The 20577-nt window shown below is 36.1% G+C and overlaps 1 protein-coding gene across 1 annotated transcript in view; it reads right to left on the bottom strand.

Annotated features, from left to right (window-relative positions):
* Positions 1-520: 520 nt before the first annotated feature.
* MBOAT2 (membrane bound glycerophospholipid O-acyltransferase 2) overlaps positions 521-20577 on the bottom strand; it is a 92123-nt gene continuing 72066 nt past the window's right edge. Inside the window, exons 8-13 of the mRNA XM_027455207.3 lie at positions 18904-19096; positions 16107-16210; positions 15702-15766; positions 10714-10846; positions 7897-8048; positions 521-7312 (exon numbers count right to left, since the gene is read on the bottom strand). Of these exons, the coding sequence (XP_027311008.2) occupies positions 7090-7312; positions 7897-8048; positions 10714-10846; positions 15702-15766; positions 16107-16210; positions 18904-19096 (870 nt within the window). The 3' untranslated portion in view covers positions 521-7089. The remainder of the gene's footprint in view (positions 7313-7896; positions 8049-10713; positions 10847-15701; positions 15767-16106; positions 16211-18903; positions 19097-20577) is intronic.

Raw genomic sequence — 20577 nt, forward strand, 5'->3', positions numbered from 1 at the left:
TACCATTACCAGCCAGCTCTCACAGTGGAGTCCTAATAGGGAAGTTTCAACCATCAAAAGAAATGCACATGTACATAGACATTTAGCCCTGTTTCTTTCGAGTCAGCAATTAAATAAGCAACTTATTTGAAACACTGATGTTGGTTTGTTTGTTTTTGAATTTACCAGCTGAAAAAAACCTTGAGTTGTCATGTTCAGAAACAGTGCACAAGAAGGAGCAATAGGCTTTTAGGTGGAATTTTATAGTATTGCAAGTACAATTCCCAAGTAACAAGTAGCTGGCCTTGAAATTCTGTTTACCAGCTCTACTGGAAAAGAATTATATGTGCACATTGGTATGCAAGCTCTAGACAACATATGGGATATAAACAATTTTTCAACAAAATACTCCAAATAACACTGTAAATGCGTGTGTCGTGATGCTTAGTAATCTATAAAGGAGAAACTGCATTAAAATAATACCATTTTTAGCACTCATTAAAAAGAGACAGACACCAATGAATTTAGAAAAACAAGTTCACGTTTTTTTTAAACTACAGTTTAATCAGATTTAAAGACACAAATTAGAAAAAAACATTTATAGGCAAGTTAAAAACACCTTTAAAACATAACAGCACGCTGCTTCTGCAGCACTGCTGAGACAAATTAGAAATAAGTAATTATTAAAATATCACAATCACAGTGTAACTAACAGTGGTATTTTAATTTTACCATACACCAACACTTAGTTTATGGATCTGTTGAAAAATAACACTTTTTTAAAAATATATATTTTGGAATAATAAAAATGAAACTCACTGACAATGCATTATATTCTGAATCAGGAAAGGCAAATTTAGGAATACTGTAGCTATCCACACTTTCAGGGGTGTTTTCTCATCTGAACATATGGGTATTTGGAGGCATTACTACTTCTGCATTGAGGTAAAACTATTCCCTTGAACGTGTGACCAAGGCAGGAAATAATGGAGTTCTGTATTTTAAAGTCTTAAATTCAATAACTTATTACAACATCTTTGAATAATGCTATTTTCACCCATCTTACACTATGTCCCATTCAATGTATTTTGAATGTTCTCTTCTAACTGATCTAGAATACATCTGAGGTCTGGGATTTAAGAATGACTACCTAGTTACTATTTATCATTTTTGACACCTCTGTCACAGTAAGACACATCAGAATGTTCTTCAGAGAAACAGTCAATACCACTGGACAAAAAAAAGGTACAAAGAAAAGACATAAAAAGAACTGAAACACGTAGAAAGGCAAAATATGCGTAGGCAAATACTCCTTTAACTTATTGTGACAGAAGATTGTTGCACCTTTAGTATGTAGTGTTACACTATTCTGATTGCCAGTCTCCAGGCACCCTATTTTTTATTTCACTATTTTTATATCTCAGTTTACATCTTCACCGTTTGGATGGACAAAAGGTACCCTCCCAGTCTGACTGAAGCATGGACCACAGCTGTCTGTTCATACTACGGATCATGGGGAAACATAACGTAAACCCAGCCTGGGGTATTTCTCCCTCCCAACCAAAGGAAGGAGATTCTGCAGAGGTCTCTTTTGCCCAGAGGTTCCTTTGGGATAAGGTGCTAGACTGAGCCACTATGAACAGAAAAAGCTTCCTCCGCAAGTGGCCCAGTTTCCAACTCTGATTTCAGTCATGTATCTGCAGTCCAGCTTTGCCTACGTGGTCTGCAGCAGAAAACCCAAACTGAAAGAAGCCCTTTACCTTCCACTCAAGCCTGTTTGCATTTCCAGAAGCAGAAAGCTTAGTGCTCCAAGACCAGAGCTGAACAGACGTCAGCAGATGCAGCATACAACCAGCGGGCTCAATGCTACTGCAGTGTAAATATTGATATGACCTGTTTTAAAGGGATTTATGCACGCCATAGGCAGCTACAGCTTGTCAATTCATAAGTGTTTACAGGATATGCATATGGATCCAGGCCATCAAGAAGTGCCTAAAACCAAAACCAGGCCGATGTCACTGAACACTGAACTAACTCACAGAAGAGGGCGAAATGGCAAAATTTGCTTTTGCACATTTGTATAGCTGCGAAGTGAGCAAGTTATATTGTAGATATTATTCCATGGGGTGAAAATTGTTACAGCTGATGGATTTTGTTAAAAATATACTAAAAGCTCATCTCAAAATCCATTTTGAAGAAAGTAAAAAAAAAAAAAAAATCATTTAGTTTTAATCATAGTAAGTAACCGTTGCAACATTTGCAGTTAAAACATCTCAGGGAAACTTAGCAGATGCCTGGATTTCATGGTGTTCGTGAAGTGTCTAGATTGGGATAGCAACACCCAGTACAGTTCCAGGCAGATCTAGCACAGAGCAGCAGCAGCTGGGGCCGCAAGATGCTGCTCTGTCCAGCCCTGCGTGCAGCATTGGCAGCATGAGCCACCCCAGGAGCTCTGTGCCAAATCCTCCCGGCCACTGCTGGGACAGGCTCAGACTGCACAGACTTCTGTGCAGGGAGCTGTTCCACAAGGCTGTGCGGAGGGGAAAAGGCTGACGGTGCCAACTAGCTGAGATTCAGACCCTAGATCTGGTAATCTGAGCAGAGAGTAGGTGCAATTCAGTAGAGTATCTGCTTAGATACTTACTCAGCGTAGCATTTAAGTACTTATTTAACTTGAAGCACTTATAAGCCAGCCAATGTTTTGCCAGCACTTAAAAATATACCCAAGTGCTGTTCTGAGCACTACTGGACCTAAATAAATAAAGAAAAATTGTGTACTTCAATGCTGTGATGGATCAACACAGCACATGTTTTTATATATAGGGTTGGCATCATAATAAAAGCTGAGATTTACTTCCATCTGTTTTTCTAACACTGATCACTTTTCAAAATAAATGGCAGCATTTCCAAATTCATTGCAAAAATAAAAAAATCAAACCTGCTTTCAGAATTCAATGAAAATTAGAAAGTGAAAGAGTTAAGGGTAAAGAAAATGAAAGCCTAAAATTATTCTAGCTCGTGCTTTTTAACTTCTCTCTCAAGGCCAACTTATAAAGTTGAACACGTGAAAGTTACATGTAAGCAACAGTGACACATTTGTATGCAAACCCAAGAATACATCTGCCCGTGTACTTAAACAAATTGTCAACAATTTGTTTGCAAAGCTTCTGAGAGAAGAATCCAGACTCTGTTAAAATTACTTTTGATATGGATTTGACAGGAGGCCAGGCTCTCACCAGGGTGTTTGCAAAACAGATCTCATCTGCATCAGTTCTAGGACCAACTAGATCAACGCCAGTAAAAGGGGCACAACTACCTCGTGTCCATCCTGTCATACAAGCTTAGTGCTTGTGTTTCTGTGACTTATTCCCACAGGGGAAAGGGAACAAGCTAAATAAGCGTAGGATTCTGTTACTATATGACATACCGTACTGGTAAAACTCATATCAGAAGTCAGTGTAGAGCACGGAATACACAAAGATCTCTTTGTAAAGTCTTCTCATTAAAGCATGATTTCTATTAAAAGCATATTAAAATGCATACCAATATTTTTACATGATAATGTTTTTTACATGATAACATGTTTTAAAGTGTCACCTATCACTGAAACCTTGTCTACATGTCAGCAGCTGAAGGAATGGCCACAGAAGAGTAAGTTTCCTCAAGAAGGGCATCATGTAACTGTAAAGCTAACAAAGCCTTCCCTATTACAACAGTAGTAGGCACCACTGAAACTAGTCTTTAAATATATATATAACACATATCTCTTTCATTAATACAGAAGCATAAAAGGTTAAAAAAAGGTTAAGCAAGCGAATAGTTACTAGCAGGGTGACTACATTTAGTAACTAATATTAACTCATTAAGTGCCTCTTGGAATTGTTCACAATAGGCAAGTATCTGCAAAGCACCATAAAATGATCAATAATATGTTACATTTACTTTTCAAAGAGTGCTCATCTGGAATACAGAAAAGACTTCTGCCTTTTGGATATATATTAGTTAAGTGAAAGAACATTGAAAACCATGTTTCCTTCATGTCCAAAATGGTTGGAGGCAATTTGCTTTCCACTTTTTTTCTCAGGAAGAGTAATAGTAAGTCAACATCATCCTTTCAAATTCATTATTAGGAAGTTACGTGTGTAAAACTTGAAAATTATCTAAAGCATCTGGGCTAGCTGCTCTTGTCTTTTTGACTGACTGAATAAAAAGGATCCAGTGCCACATTTTCATTTGTTACAGCAAGGCAGAAAACTAGCAAAGCTGAGGGAAAACAACTAAAACCCAATTTGACTAATATCGGAGTGCTGCCATTTAAAAGAAAAAAACAAACAAACAAAAAAACACAAAACACCTCCTTATGTAGTCCTCAAGAGAACTCATCTACATAAGGAGCAATTTTTGTTACAAGTACTTCAAGTACTTCTTTGTTCCACAATGATTTTAAAACTAAATTTTAGGACACTACAATTAAAAAGAAATTCTATGCAAAATAAAATTGTCATCATTTTCTTATGTTGCAATTATTTAAGAGGTTCAAATAGAGAAGAAAAAATTAATTGTATTGCACACAGACACCAGTCATGTCCAGTTTTGAAACCCGTATCTTGCTACTTGTGACCAGCTAAAGCAAGCACATTTTCTTATCACTTTTAACTTGCACATCCGTTCTGAACAAAACTGTATCTGTGAATTCACTCACACTGAAGTACGGGACTTCACTAGCCTAAGTCTGCTTATTTCCTGGGAGTGCTTACAACTGATTTTGTGTATCTTAATGAAGAATTCAGAAGCCTCCCTCGCACGTATTGGCACTCCTGCCAAAACAAGAAAAGAATACCAGAATATTAATGGAAAAATGGCACATGAGATGTACTGGCATCTAAAACTGCTTGTTTGAGTAGATACATAGCCTGCACCAACAAAAAGAGGAATTCAAGTCGAACAGCAACAAATACTGAAAGAATCAACCCAAAATCTACTCACGCACACAGAAATGTGCAGTTCTATTTGTTATTTGACATGGATGTCCTTCCAAGAACAGAAAGTGGAAAATGTCTTTCCTGATTCTCTCTAATAAAGATAAATAAGCAGAAAGAAATTAGTGTGCCCTTGCTTATAAACAATGGAAGAAAAAAAAATCATTTTGTAGAGACAAATGATTACAATGGCAACACCATGGGGAGGTCTACTTGGGTAATCAACAGAAGGATTTAGAAATCAGATTATTTTCTTTTAAAGATAATACAGAGGTCACTGAAACACTCAACGTCCCTGCCCACCTATGACTCATTCCGTATTTAGTTCCACCTTTCTGTGTCAGTTCAGCAGTGCTAACCTACATGTAATAATTTTAAAAAGCATGTTTTCCTCCTGTGAGTTTTAAGCAAGGAGACAAAGGACACTCACAGAACTACCACAGCAAGGAAACAGCTCTGACCTGACTTAGGATTTGGTTCTTTAGAGAGTAAGTCAGACAAGTATCGTGACTAATTCTGCATGGCAGTGTCCCTAGAGGGCCGATGATGACCATTACTGTTCCCCTGGTATTAGGAATATTGACCCCACCAGGACAAATTGATCAAAAATTTCAGCATCAAAACAGTATGACAAAAGTTTCATTTGTTTCATTCATTCACAGGTTACTAACCAACAAGCTGCGTTATTTTTCTCCAGTAGTATTTTTTTTTTTAGCGTTAAAACTGGTACAATGTGTGGATAAACAGTTCATTTACTAAAATAAAATCGTATGAAAACACAGAATATACGCAATATGTAGCCCTTTAACACAGTACTTTTGCAGGGACAATCATCACAACAAATGGTCTGGAATAGATATAACCAATGCATTATTCCCTTGACTTTCTTCCATAATTCAGTCAGTTAGATATTCTCAAGGATTTATGTCTTTCATTATGTCACCCACAAATACTATGTGAAATCTGCATTTTAAATCCTAATTTAAAAATGAATCTTTTCCTCTAATTCATATACTTCTTTGCATAAAGGGCCATCAATGATTAAGCATAAGGAACTTGGTTATCACGGGGATTTCACATTTCACCATATGAATTAGATCTCAAGTTATTTTTGACATTTTTACACCTCAAGCATCATCAACTAACTACTGTATGCCTTAAAATGACTTTGTTTTTAAGTATTAAAAATCATTTTTTGGTAAAATAGTTCTATTCTAGAACAAGTATTTCTGGTATTTAAGGGTAAAAACTCATTTTCATTGAAGTCCTGCTGCTTGCACAACGTCTTCAGTGTCCTACAGCTGCCTTTCCTTCTCTAGCTGCACAGCCTACTTGGTGATGTTTTGCAGTGGTTTTATACTTTAAATTAAAGAAACAGTATGGAGCTGTCAAGCTCTGGAAAAGGTGAACCTCCAGGTGTGTGTGGTGTTTTTTTTTAATCCATTCAGAAGGGTTATGTGGAATTAGACTCTTTATCACAGAAACCTAACTATAATTTGGCATCAGTAAAGTTTACAGTTCCATAATGTACTGTAATTGTTTGAGATACTTTAAGAAAACCCTCCAAATACTGAGATGCTTATTGCAATTCCCTTTTAAAGAGGAGGTTCAAAAACCTTCTAATGACTTTGCATTTCTTATTTGTATCTTCTTTATAGCATATAGGATCATATATTTGAAATACGCTTTCCACAAAATCAGTCTTGAAAATACCACTTAGAAACAATTTTTCAGTAAATCGAGGGTTTAAGGCAAGTCATTCATTTGGAAAACTTCATTTCCATTTGTTAATCCTAGATTGACACAATTTTATTTTCACCCCATCAGTGCCTTGGGATACACAACGTACATTCAGCAAAGGGCACACATATGACCCTATGGACATACGTTGCAAGTCCTGAGTGCCCATTGAAATAATGGTAATATCTTCATATAAGGCGTGACCCACAGGGACATGGCATGGGAGGGGTTAATCTGTTTTGTTTCCAGTCTTGCTATTGTATGTGATTTTCCTAGGTAATGCATTCTTTTCATACTAAACATCTTTGCAAACAAATACAAACCCCTTTAAAAGGTGCTAAAAATGGGTTTCTGAAAACATACAAAATATATTCATCATAGTATTCCTCAATCACTGCTTTAGTGCTTGATATCTGCAGGTTATTTCTTCTTTCTGACTGAAACTATTATTTGTTGTGGAATAACTGTTCTTTTGCAAAAGGTTTTCTTCTTCTAGTTTTTTGGACCACACAGGCTGGGTGCTTTCATGCTTTTTACTTCCTTTTTGAGTTCTTTTCAATGGAAATACCAACAGCACCAGGATGCTGGCAATATGAAGACAGAAATAGCAGGAGCTAAAAAAAAATCAGAAAAAACACAAGTAAAAACACTGGTTCAACAAAACTCTTGACTAGTCTTATGAGATACTTAAGGAGACCTACTTGCATACAGTACTTTTCACATAAAATATCCAAGTAAAACATCAATATTTTATTTTTAAATTAAAAAGTAGTACGGGGAGAAATAGAAATAAAGTCTTCTCCCACGGTATTTAGTGCTGTATCAGAGATGGAACCAGATTTCATAAGTACCGGATGCCAAGTGAAGAGAAATCTGCTTTGATCTATTTACTATTTCAAAAAAGTTGCTTCTAGGAAGTCATTATCTAGTCTTGATATAAAATAGGTTAAGGACATAAGCTCATCTCAAAGGTTTTGTTTTATTTTCCAGGTGCAGGAAAAAATAAGTCCATTATGATAGGAAAACAAGAGCACATCATGGTTTCTTAAACAAAAACCAAGCTCACATGTTAGAATACAAATAGCTTGCTCAACTGACAAATCTGATAATTATCACTAATATAATTCAGAAATCTTCTGCCAGAGAAAATACATCTATGTCCTTTGAGTTAAAGAGAAAGGAATCAGAACGTGCTTACCTGTAAAAGGTGAGAGACGGTTTCACAGAAAGCAGTACAAATGGCACAACTGTGTAACTTATTGCTACTTGAGTTGTCATCCATGTTACAATATCATAACATAGTTTAAGAGTAGGAGATTCAACAAAATAGTGTCTGATATTGTTTCTTATCTGAAAAAGCAGATAATAGTAAGTTAGATTAGTAATAAACTAATTACTGCTACATTCCTGTATAGATTTTTTCCATGAAGTTCATAGGATGAATAGAAATGCTACTGTCTGGACAAGCATCTTGTCTGTTTAAAATACTTAAAAAACATTAACTTCAAAGGGAGCCAATTCAAATTCCTTGACTTTTAGGATAGCATGCTTCATCCAGTGCAAGAATTTTAACTACTTAGGAATTTAAACCAAATTAAAAGAATGCATACGCACCCATCTGCCCTAAATCCAGTGCATCTTCAGACTAAAATGTGGCAGGCATTCTATTCTATACCAAGACATTTTGTAAATACATAGTTTTGGAGTTAATGAAAACCAGAAGGCTTCTGCTGAAAACCCCTGTGTAATAAGCAGCTAACATACGTAAATGGCTACGATGTATTTTAAGACTAGTGGGATAAAAACAAAAACAAAACAAAAACAAAGAAACAAAAAAAAATAAGAAAGAAAAAGAAACCAGAATATTCCAAATGTCAGTTCTAATGACACATGTCAGGAGTCTTACTAATAACTAATATCAGGAGGAACTATTATAAAAAGATTCATTATTTCCTATTCTAAGTCTTCTTTTGGTTGTAAAATCCTGTTTGAATAATGGAATACCGAAAGTATTTCAAAAAATCCCAAATTAGACTTGAGTTCAATTTTGTTTAAGACGAGACAGAACCTCTAATATGAGTCCATTGAACAAGTGTCTTAAGTAGGGATGTCATCAACCCCTCTTGGTAATATAGATACAAAATGGATTCCTCTAAGGTTTATGTTTTCCTCCTACTTTTATTTCCCCCCAGAATAACTCCTAAATTATCTCAATCATCTGCTGACTTCCAGACTCCAACAGGGTTCCTGCACCTGACAAATACAGATTTTAGGATTGACGTGGAGGAATATTAACTAATGCCCTCTATGAAATGTTGTTCCACTAACCAGTCCTCCGAATGCTGCCTGCCAAAACGTAATTCTAGGCTGGCTTATGCTGATTTCCTTAAAACCCTTAAAAACATTAAAACCCTTTTTCAGTTTTCTTGCCCTTTTTACCCATATTCCCATGTACGTATCATATTCCCACTCCGACTTTGTTAGTTAAGCTAAGACAGATAAGTCATTCTAGCCTCATATCCTTCTACCTTGCTGCCTGTCATCTCCCTTGCTTTCTCCTATCACCACGTACAGTGACTTGTTCCTGAGTCTGTAAAGCTTCATCCAAGTTTTACAGAATTTCTTGTAGAGAAATGGAGTACTGTAGGACCTGAAGGATGACATTTAAGATAAATCTATAATTGCCCATAGTAAACATCTGATTATGAAGCATGTAATGATTAAAGGGAATAAAACAAGTTGAATACACATTTAGGCATGACAGGAGAAGAAAATGTGAATGGAGTTGCCAATTTGTTCAGTCTTAATAAAGGCTAATAGAGTTAAATACAAATATGCTAAAGTGCCTCTAATGTATCTTATCGGTTAACATTAAGTACCTGTTTGTACAGCAACTGAAAATCTTTTTATTTAATATTTTATTGATTGATGGTATGAAATGGGAATACAACACAGCTTCCTAGCAAAGCCCAGGACTCAGTGCAGGAAGCGGTCTGATTTACTGGACCTGTGCTGCTGAGAAAACACAACTTCTACCTGTGACCCGTCCCTGAACCCTGGCTTTTGCCCCTTGTTGATAGATGCCAAAGTTCACTGTGACAGAGACTGGAATGGAGATGAAATACACAGAATAAGAAATACACTTATTCTAAAAAAAAAAAGGAGTCAATTCTGTCAAAGATTATACCCACATCTCCATGAAGTAAGAGAAGCAGATTTTTTTTTACTGTTAGCAACAATCTAAATCTGAAGTACCACCTTCCCCTAGCTATTACAGCAAAAAAGAGCAGTCTGCTTCCTTTCTCAGTCTCCTGGCTCTTTCAATGGAAAAGCGGTCTGCTACTCTGCTCTGGGCTGACATCTGAATATTTTGCTCCTCTTTCCCCTTGAGCAGCTGAAAAACCTGCCTCTGTTCTTATTCAGCTTCTCCAGCAGGACTGTGAGAGATTTCTTGACAGATTTGCTGGGTCCATTTTGCTCTAAATAGCAGCAGCAAAAGCTTGTGATTATTACTGTGCTGCTGGTTGGACAACTTTAAGTAGTAACTGCACTAGAGATGTTTATCTGCTGTTGAGGGGGAGCGTTCTTTAGTTGCCATTGTTATAACAGTATTGGACAGAAATTAGGAAAGGGATGGAGTTTATAAATATCTAGCACTGACCCTCAAATTTAAAGCTAATGATCATCAATGATAAGAGTTTTTTTTCAGAATGATCCTAGATAACATCTTGTTCAGCATGGCATAATAACAAATGATCAGTTACAAGAGAGGAAGAGTTTACACAAAAGATACACTACAAAAGATGTTATAGGATGTGCACAGTCTTGCTTGATTCTGCTGATTACTCCCTCTTTATAATTAATCATTTCCACTGTTCTCATAACTAAAAAGTAAACATTATCAGACATACTGTTTTTGTCATCTGTAAAGCACATCTTTGGACTACAGAACACAGCCTCAATTTTCTTTCACAAAACTCCTTATTATTTAAGAAGAAACTTGGCTGGTACTTACAGCTCGTGCTGCTAGTGTCATTAGTACTCCTGTTAAAAACGTTAAATAATATCCCGGGTAAACCCCATGCCAAATGGCAGAAAGGATGAACGTCTGGATGGTTGGGCTGAAGGTGGCTCGCTCATAGCACACTCTAACAAATGAAAGACAAACCAGGATAAATAACATGAGAGACAGATCATCAATCTTTCCTGTTACTATTTATACATTTATACTTTTTGCAGGTTCGCCTCTAACATAATATTTGCAATGCAACTGCAGTTTATTATTATTTAACAACATTGCCACTACATTATGTCGTACAAAAAATATCTAAAGCTACTCAGAGCTGCAGATTTAACCCCTCAGTGCTAACCTAAGCTGAGTGCCATCATTTATGGTACTTATTCAGAGTGAAATGATACAGAAGCATCCAAAGACAGGTGTTGGTATTAATAAGGGATCTTGAGCCATCTAAAAATATGTTGAAAAGCTAGACTGGAAGGCACAGCTTATCCCACAAGCTCTTGCAGTAAGTCTGATATATGTATTTCATAAAATGAAATCTGCTTACGGGTGAAGGGGAAAAGTAACAACTACCTTCAATTTTGAGTATCGGAGAGATTGTAGTTGTACATTTGTGTGTGTAGGGCAATCCGGTGAGCATGATGATGAAGTGATAATTAACGAGTCTAGGGACGCAAGAATATTAAATAAGGAGAATGCTGAACTTTGCTGTTTAAAAATTGAGACTCTGAATTACTTGGCAAGGTCCTACAATAAGGAGTTCTAGAAGGACAAAGGGAAAAAGGAATCCAAGAGAGGCAGTAGCTTCTAAAAGACAACATTAAATGACACAGTGACAAACCATCATGATGTGGAAGAATGATAGGAAGCATGGTAAGGTCCTGATATGGCTTCATCAAGAGTTCTTTAATGATCTGAAAACCAAAAAGCAATAGGAAATATGGAAACAGATGCATACTAAAGTGAAGCAAAAATAAACAGCACAAGCATGCATGAACAGAAATCTAAGACTAACATATAAAAATGAGTTTTAACTAAAAAAGGGCATCGACATCAATATGTGAAAAGGTTTTTATAAATACGTAGCATGTAACAGGAAGACAGAAGAGAATGCAAGTGTATTATTGAAAGAGGAAGACAAGCTAATGATACATAAAACTGAAACATTCGCTATTTATTTAACTATTTTACTATTTCTATATATAAAAAAGATTGTTAGGGCTAAGTAATACAGTCAGTGTTAAAGAGCAGAAGGTAAAAAGACAAGATTTGAACAGGGAATGATCAAAAGTGTATTCTGCTAACTTATTTCAGACAAATAGATGTGATGAGTTTTATCTCATGAGTTCTTCAGTGTGGGGCACCAGTACAGCCCCCTCCCAAAGGGCTTTGCTAACAACAGCTGTTAAGATAAGAATGTGGGCCTGAAGTAGGGTGCAAGTGTATACCTGTAAGTAATACACAAAACTATCTGAGGTAATTTGCACAAAATAGATAAACTTAATGAAGAAAGTAACGTTGGTCAATTAAACAATAACCAGGAATTTCAAAGAGACTTTTGAAACAAAGAAGGTGTCAGCCTGAAAATAAGTACAAAAGCAGCATGAAAAATTGCAGCAATTCAGAGATGCCTTGGAATAAAAACACCCAGAGTCAAAACCTGGTTTCATGCTGCCAGAGGTCACTCCACAAGCCAAAACCAAGACAGAGCAGCCCTCCCAGTGGGCACCACGTAGCCTTCATCCAGCAAGGGGAATGTCAGTACAGTGTGCAATACACAGGGAGCAATATCTCACCCCTATCAGCTGCATGCTTGTGAACTCGTTGCCTCTTTTTCTAATTGGCATGTGAATCATCAGGTTCACATGAAACGGGGAACTCACTCTCCCACTGGCAATGTGCACAAGCAGGAGGCTCACACGTGGAAAAAGGAGGTGTGTTTCTGTAACCTGCATGCCCTTTGGCGTGTAGGCAGGCTGCATGTAACTGTGGGCGTGTACGTGCATTTTTAAAACTCTTTGGGATTAGCTACAGAAAAGGGTTTAGAAATTTATTAAATCACAACATGCAGTTACAAAATTTTACCTCTTCTAGTACTGATATGAATCCTGAATGTGTATTTCACTGACTGCTGGTTAATTACGTATCATTAATATATCGATAAATGGATTAAAACTCCTTTTTCTTTAGTTTAAGCTACTTTAACTGAGCAGAATTTCCCCTGTAAGGAATTCAGGAGCTAAATATTTAACTTCATTAACTAGAAAAATATCAGTCATATCAACACAAGTCAGACAGGACACATAATAGAAACAATCATCAAGCTTCAATTGAAGAGTTAAAAGTAAGCTTAAAAATGCCTCTGTGGATTTTTCAATAAGAAATTCTGTTCAAATGCTTCACTTGACATTCTTAAAAGCAAACCAAGGAAATAGAGCCATCATAACAGGCTCAGAAAATCTGTTCAAATGTGGGTTGTTCAGGCTATTTGAGATTTGCTGTAGCAGTGGGAAGATGCATCAACTGCTCAGCAAAGTACTGTCCTTGGCCTGGTTCTATACATTTATTACTAGCTTGGGTGGTAGGCTAAGAAGTGTGTTTTTCAACCTGTCTTCCCTTCCTTCTTTCTGGGAGGGAAGGTGAGGTAGAGAAGATGTACATTGTATTCTCATCGGATAAAGAACTAGAATTCAAAATGATCTTTGACAGATTTGAAATGGTTTGAAATCAGTAAGATGAAGTCCAAAGTCTAGAACCTCTAAGAACAGTGGAAGATACAAACCAGTAACTGTGTATGTACATAACACTAGTGGAAAAGTAATGATCATGAAGATGATGAAAAACCTGAGTATCAGCTGAGCATGAATAAAATCGATTGCTGCTGCAAACAAAGACAGATGCAATACTGATGTACTAGCAGGAGTGTTATCTAAAGAAAAGGAAGGTAATTAAGCCATTTTAATAATTCATTCTGCCTGTACCAAGTCAGGGAAAGACCTTGGAGGTCTTAGAAGTATTACATCTACTGTAAGAAGACAAGAAGTCTGGGAAGAAGCCAGAAGAGAGAAACAAGGACCACTCAGGTTTTGCACACATAATTAGATGTTTCCTTTCAAAAGAAGAATGAACAGGCTGAGGAATTTCCCAATGAGGAAACATCATCATGATATATATATTGCTGATGCATTCTAATGTGTAAATATCTATTTTGAAATGCATGCGTCTAACCATAATACTTCTGAACTGCTAGATTTTTCTGATATGCTCATTAAACTTTATGATCTGTAGACCAGTTAACTGTGTAACAGTCTTTATAAAAGGGTTTGTTGTTTTTTTTTCACACCATCAGGATTTAAAACCTGTAATTCTGATGACTCCTCTTCTGAGAGCATCAGAAAAGAAACAGAAACAATATTTCTGTTTGGCATTTCTATATTTCTTGTGAGATACATATCTAAGATTTTAGGTACTTCTCTGAATGGTAAATAAGTGAGGTATTAAAGGTTTTTATATGTTTAAAGGATGCATGAGCTTGTCTTATTTAAACTGCTGTAGCATTGCAACTAGCAAAGTGATAGGCAATCGTATTATATATTCTGTGCCACTACTTGTAGTCCTTGTGTGTAATCATTAAAACAATCTTTTATTCAAAATTTAACTTTAAGAAAACTTTCCACCTATCTCTCTTTCACTGTGGCAAGAATCAATACATATTTAGACTATCCTCAGAGATTCTCCTCCAATTGTTCTAAAAATATTTATTAAAGAAGATGCATTAATTTATTTTGGCACCTTCTTTTAATGTCACCTTAAGAGCAACTGATTTGCCTTTTTTTCTCCTTCCAGTTCAAAGGTAACGGTAATATTTTCTACCGTAAAGCACTTTTTCCTTTAAAATCATTCAATGTAAGAGTTTGAAAGGTTACTGAAATATAACCTCACTAAGTTTTAATACTGATAAACTTCTATTCTATGTATAAATTTTAAACTTGCTTTATTAAATTATATACTTTTGTATCTGTGGCATACAATTCTTCCTTGCTGTCCTAACAACATATTCTAGTGCCTATGGAGCCAACTAGAATACTCACATGAAATTCGATTTCTGTTGTTTTTTTCTGTTTGTTTAAATTTTATTACTAAGATAAATATTTAGGGAAGAAATTATGGAAAAAAGAGCACTGACTATAAAGAAATTTGATGGAGGCAACTTCCTGCTGCCAGCCATCCAAGAATGAGATGAAGTCCTCTGAGTGATCTCAAGATGGGGGGTCTAGGTTAAACTTGCACCTATTTTTAAAAGATTATCTCTACGGAGACTGGAAGAAGGGAAACAAAACCCTTGTACTACTCTCAAGAACACTTTGTTTTACTTTCTAGTGACCACAAAGAAGTGGTAGAAGCAGAATGATTTACTTCACCGTAAAGTTGAAGTAAACTCAACTTTTACTTGCCTGTTTCCCAGACAAGGGAAGAAATGCATCTGGGAGATATTCATTTGCAAATTTTTTTTGATAGTATACTGTACGGTTTGATATTGCCCATGCAACCATTACAGAAGGAGTACAGAAAGTTCTCTCAGAGAATGTACAGAAGTTCCCGTATCACTGTGTGGCTAAAAAACTCAGAGCTTCCATAGGCTAGAAGCCAAAGATGTATGCTTTGCCTACTGCTCTCAGCTACATGCACAGCTTTGAATGGAAACAGGAAAAAAAGAAAAGAGATTCCTCCGTAGATTAATACTTTTAGGATCCCTATAGCTAGTGCTGAAGTTAAACAGTTTCCATCACTAGCTGACAGTTTACAATAAGTGATCAAAATTCAGAGGCTTTAATACAAGTATTATGAGAAGAATGTTCCATGCAGTTGCTAAACAACTGTACTGTTTTGTGGGCTCTAGCTTTAAATGCTAAATTATCTTCAAAGAAATATTTATTTTAGAAACTTCTGTGCAGGAAAGCTTGCCTTTAAGAAATAAATACCTTTTAAGCCAAAGAGCTGTTTGGATATTCCAGTTATCAAGAAACATCTTGAAACTTGTGGAAGACTGTAAAACAAAATAAAACCAGTTATTTCAGTAATTGTGAAATGTTACAAAATATTCCAGAATTCTGGCATATAAACTGCTCAAAAATATTTTGAGATTAACTGAATAAGGAATGTACTCAACTATTTATAAGCACAAAATATTTTGGAAATCAACCGACAAGTTAAACATATTCAAAGCAGATTCTATTTTCCATTCTTCCCTAAGGGTGTGAACTTGTCATTTCTGATTTAAAACATACTCACTATCTTGATAAACAAAATGCTTAGATAAAGTTAATGAAGTTGCAATTAAATACATACATGGGCACGTATTTTATTTAAAAGAGCAATGAACAAACCTCTATTTGCTGGATTCTCAGATTTGATATGAGATCCCAACGTGTAACTCCATTTTTGTCATAGCCTCTAAAGCCAAACCCTGCTGCATTATTAATTGCATCTGCTGCAGTGGGACAAAAAGAAACAAAGGAATTATAAACTGCCAGTATTACAAACATTGTGCAGTACACAGCATGTAGTTGTTCAATATATTTGAGACATTTCAAAGGCTATGCACAGATTTTTAAATACTGAGGATCACTGCATTAGATGCTTGAACAAACAGCAAACAATCCAAGCAACATACTTGCTTTCAATTAAAAAAAACTTGTACTGAAGCAAAAGAATGGGTGGCATTACTACTTGCCTCACAGTACAGATGCCTCCCTCTCTCATACAGCATACTTAGATCTGCTTGAGCAATTTGATGGAAAAACAAACTCAATGAGATGCATAAAGACTACAAAACCGTGGCTGGTTGTGATGACTTGAGACAGCAGCTCAACTCTCAGGTACACGGCTTCAGTGTTTGTTATGCAGCAGTAGTGATGTCTGAAGCCCAACAATAAACCTGCACGGTTCAGTTAGGTGCACATTCACAGCACCACACGTAACCAGTGAAGGCCTAATAAAGTACACAGCAATTTACTAAGCAGTGCACAATTTGTCATTCCACTGATGACACGAGGCTGCTGTTAACATCCCACTTCTGAGTGTTTACAACGCATGTCAAAGCTCAAATACTTACAAACAAAGCATATTTTTTCTGTGGGAAAGCAGCTACCATCACGTGGATTGTGCAGGAAAAAACAAGGGTTCTCACCCTGAACATCACCTCTCGCTTTCAGTACTCACGTCTGGCTCAGCTTTGTCAGCTCAGGCACTAAAGCTTCCTCAGCTGAACTTCTCAAATTTGGATAGCCACTTAAACATAAACTGAGTCCTTCCCAAATATTGCCTCTGCTGAGCCAGGCATTGGGTGCATGCACCCAAACACCATAACTCTTTTTAAATTACATCTAGCAAGGCAAGAAAAAATCCTCAACTTTTATTACTGTATTAAAAAGAATTTACTTTATACAATAGTGATACATAAGTGAAATTCATCAATTCATTTTCCTTTCTTCTCAACAGCTTTTTCAAGGTACTAATCCAACATACTCAGAAAATCAAAGATGTGATTGATCCAAACACTCAAACAGTTCTTCTCCTGAGGCTGAGTTTCTCCAACTATTCACAGGTCTTGAACAGGGCTTTGTGATGGTTGATTTAATACAGGGTAATTTATAATATTTTTTCCCCTCATCAACAATTTTAAAAGATATCTATCTGCTATAAATGATGTCACCTGCAAATATTAGACAACAATTTTACGCTGTTAGCTGAATACCATGAACTCCACAATCCCTTGCTGGCTAGAGCACAAAGACTATACCTAGAATGCTCATTTTATTAGCTAGCATTTAGTAAGTATCATTTTATTACCAGATATTTTTCCTTTAGTGCAAAAAATAGTGATGTGCAACTCAAAAGTGTAACATCCAGTAAAAATGTTAAGGGCTCTGCACATTCAACTCACACCATTAGAAGTTTAGATGAAGGAGAAAGTTGAAAAAAGTTACTTTGCAAGCCAGAAGTACAGAATTAATATGGTATATTTTTGTCAGTATTTTACCAAAAGAATGCTAACACTATTCTGCTAGCATAGAGAAGTAGAAATCTATCTGAAGAATGACAGGGGGGAAAAGAAGAAAATTATTCATTTTTCAGCTGACTCCTGCTTTTGACGGATGATGGTATTGGTGCCTAAGAGCATAATATTCAAAAATATTTCATTCCACAACAAGCCCCAGAATTACTATATCCAGACACACTGAAAGCGCTTCATTCATTGACCGGGAATGAAACCAGCAGCTGTAAATGAGTCACGCTGCTCTGCTACACTGAGGCTTTCTTTATTGCATTGTTTCCCACAGATTTTCTCTCCTAAGACTTATGAAACAAATATGTAAAACTGAAGAGGAGGAGGAAACCAACGAAATCTGTTTTGTGAGACACATCCAATATGCCAACTTATATAAATACAGCATTCTGTTTTCCTGTTTTGTTGTTGTTGCTGTTGTTTTGTTTTTCTTTTATTTTAAATAACATATGAAATACAAAAGATAGTTTAAACTGTATCATCTATTCAGTGTCTTAGATGGGTGACTATGGGTGCCCTGTCATTTGTCAAGCAGAATTTTTCGCAAGCAAAGACTAAAAATGAAGTGCCATCCATCAAATTCTGGAAACACCACTGCCAACACTATCTGCTATTAACACTACTACACATCTAAATTTCAATATACTCGTTTTCCCTTCATGCTTGAAAAAAAAAAATCAAGCAAATTACTGCTAACGAACCAGAGAAAGAGGCTTAGAATAAGGCAAAGAATCAAAACAAAACACAAAACAAAACACAAAAGCACCCCCAAGGACTGTACATCAAACCAGTTCCATAATTTTTAAAAGGCAAAAAAGACATTGCTCATTAAAACACTGCCACTCTCCAAAAACCCTCACGTTTCACTCAGATTTGTTCAGTAGACCATGATCTCATTTGCAATACTGTCACAACATTGTGCTTAGTTTTATGATAGGTTTTGTTTCACGAAGAAAAGACATTGTTCAATATATTTGACAATCCCTTGTAATACTTAAATATAATAATGTTTGCCTAAGGCCTCAAGAGGGCACTGTCACTTCTTAATACATAGCATGCAGCATCTCAAAAGAAACTCAATGCATATAGTTGTGGGTGTTTTTTTCTGTACTTACCTAAAGTCCATGCAAAATAATATTTGGGTCTGGCAGCCATAAGAGACACGTATAGGTAGAAAAACCTTACAGGCCACGATGCTGTAGCTCGGAAGTTCTCATCAATGTTGTATTCCACAGGCAAAGTTTTGGTAATAGTCATGTGAAAGAGTAAGGAGAGTCCACAGACTAAGAGTTTCTGTGCCACAGCTACCTGAAAAGTTTAAGATAAGAAACTTTGTAAGCTTTGGTTTTTGGTAGTCTTATGGAAACAAGGGCAAGTTATAATTCTCCTTCCCTAACCAAATGTATATATACAACAATTTTTCAATAACGTTTACTACTAAATTTAAAACTGTTGGTAACATTTCATAGAGATTCATGAAATATCCTTATCTTGATGACACTGTGAGCACCACCACATCATCTGGCAAACTCAGAAAATCAAATTCAACTACACCGAGCCACTAGAAGACCCTTTCAATAATGGGAAGATCTTTTGCAATTCCAGTTTCTCTTCCATCGTGAAATTACCTAACCAAGTAAGATGCTAAGACATCGCAACACAAAGAACACAACCTAGCACAGAATGAAATGAGTACAATTCTTGCAGGGATTCCAGAAATAATGGCAAAATTTTAGTGCATTTTTGGTAATCTTTGGTGTAATACAGGTGTTCAACTGCTGCCCACCTCCATATATCAATCATCTCTGTTGGGTTACTACAATATCTGAATTCTAAACCAGTAAAATAAAGAAATAATTTATGAATTTACAACCAAAATACCTCAGTACTATAAAGATTTGTTTTCCCAACTAAAATGATCAAGCTATGAGGAGTCATATCATATGCTCACAGTCATGTTAAAAGGAAGTTCTTCAGCTAGAATCTGGACTCAAATTGCCCCAAAATTCAGTTTTGCTATAACCACCACAGTAAACTATGCTATTTTTAGGAAACCAGCATTTCTAAGTTTCTGTTATAAAATGCACAAAGCACTAATGCATGACGTTCACTGCTTTGAGTAGTTGCTATCATCCATATTGGATGATATCCAAGGGTGGATAGCACGGGCTGTGCAAATTCCTACAGGAACACACTAACCAAGCACCTCCAGATGAGATGGTAACTGCTGACTTCAGAGACTGCATGTATTTCATGCAGATCATCAGAGAGGATTAGAAAACCCAGCCAGTTAGACAAACCAGCTGGATAATTCAGGAGGCAACCACCTATCAACAGCTAAAGCTGGGGTTTTGTTATTTTTTTCTACTTGTTTTCTAATAATCTTCTTTTCAATACTTTATTACAAGAGTTCAAAGTAGAGGGCATTAGCTTTCTAAACATGTTCCTTTGTTTTTCTAGCAGCTATTAATCCATCTCCTTCTTTGCAAGAGCAAAGAGAAAGTTCAGCTGGCCAAACTTCTTGTCTTCAGTTCATATAGAAACAAATGCTACTCAGTTATTACTAACACTAATCGATCTTTAATTTTGGTAGGCAATATCTAATACATAAAAAGCTGGCTATTTGTAAATACAAAAAGTATTGATCCTAAACAACGAAGACAAGTTGCAAAGACTTAATTCAATAAAATTTTCAATGAAATTCATCTTAAGAAAGAACAATGAGCTCACACAGCTGTACTTTTACAAAATAAACTCTGCAGTTTTCAGTCTGTAGTTGCAGAGCTCTA

This window comes from Anas platyrhynchos, chromosome 3 (assembly GCF_047663525.1).
Source record: "Anas platyrhynchos isolate ZD024472 breed Pekin duck chromosome 3, IASCAAS_PekinDuck_T2T, whole genome shotgun sequence".
Taxonomy (NCBI): Eukaryota; Metazoa; Chordata; class Aves; order Anseriformes; family Anatidae; genus Anas; species Anas platyrhynchos.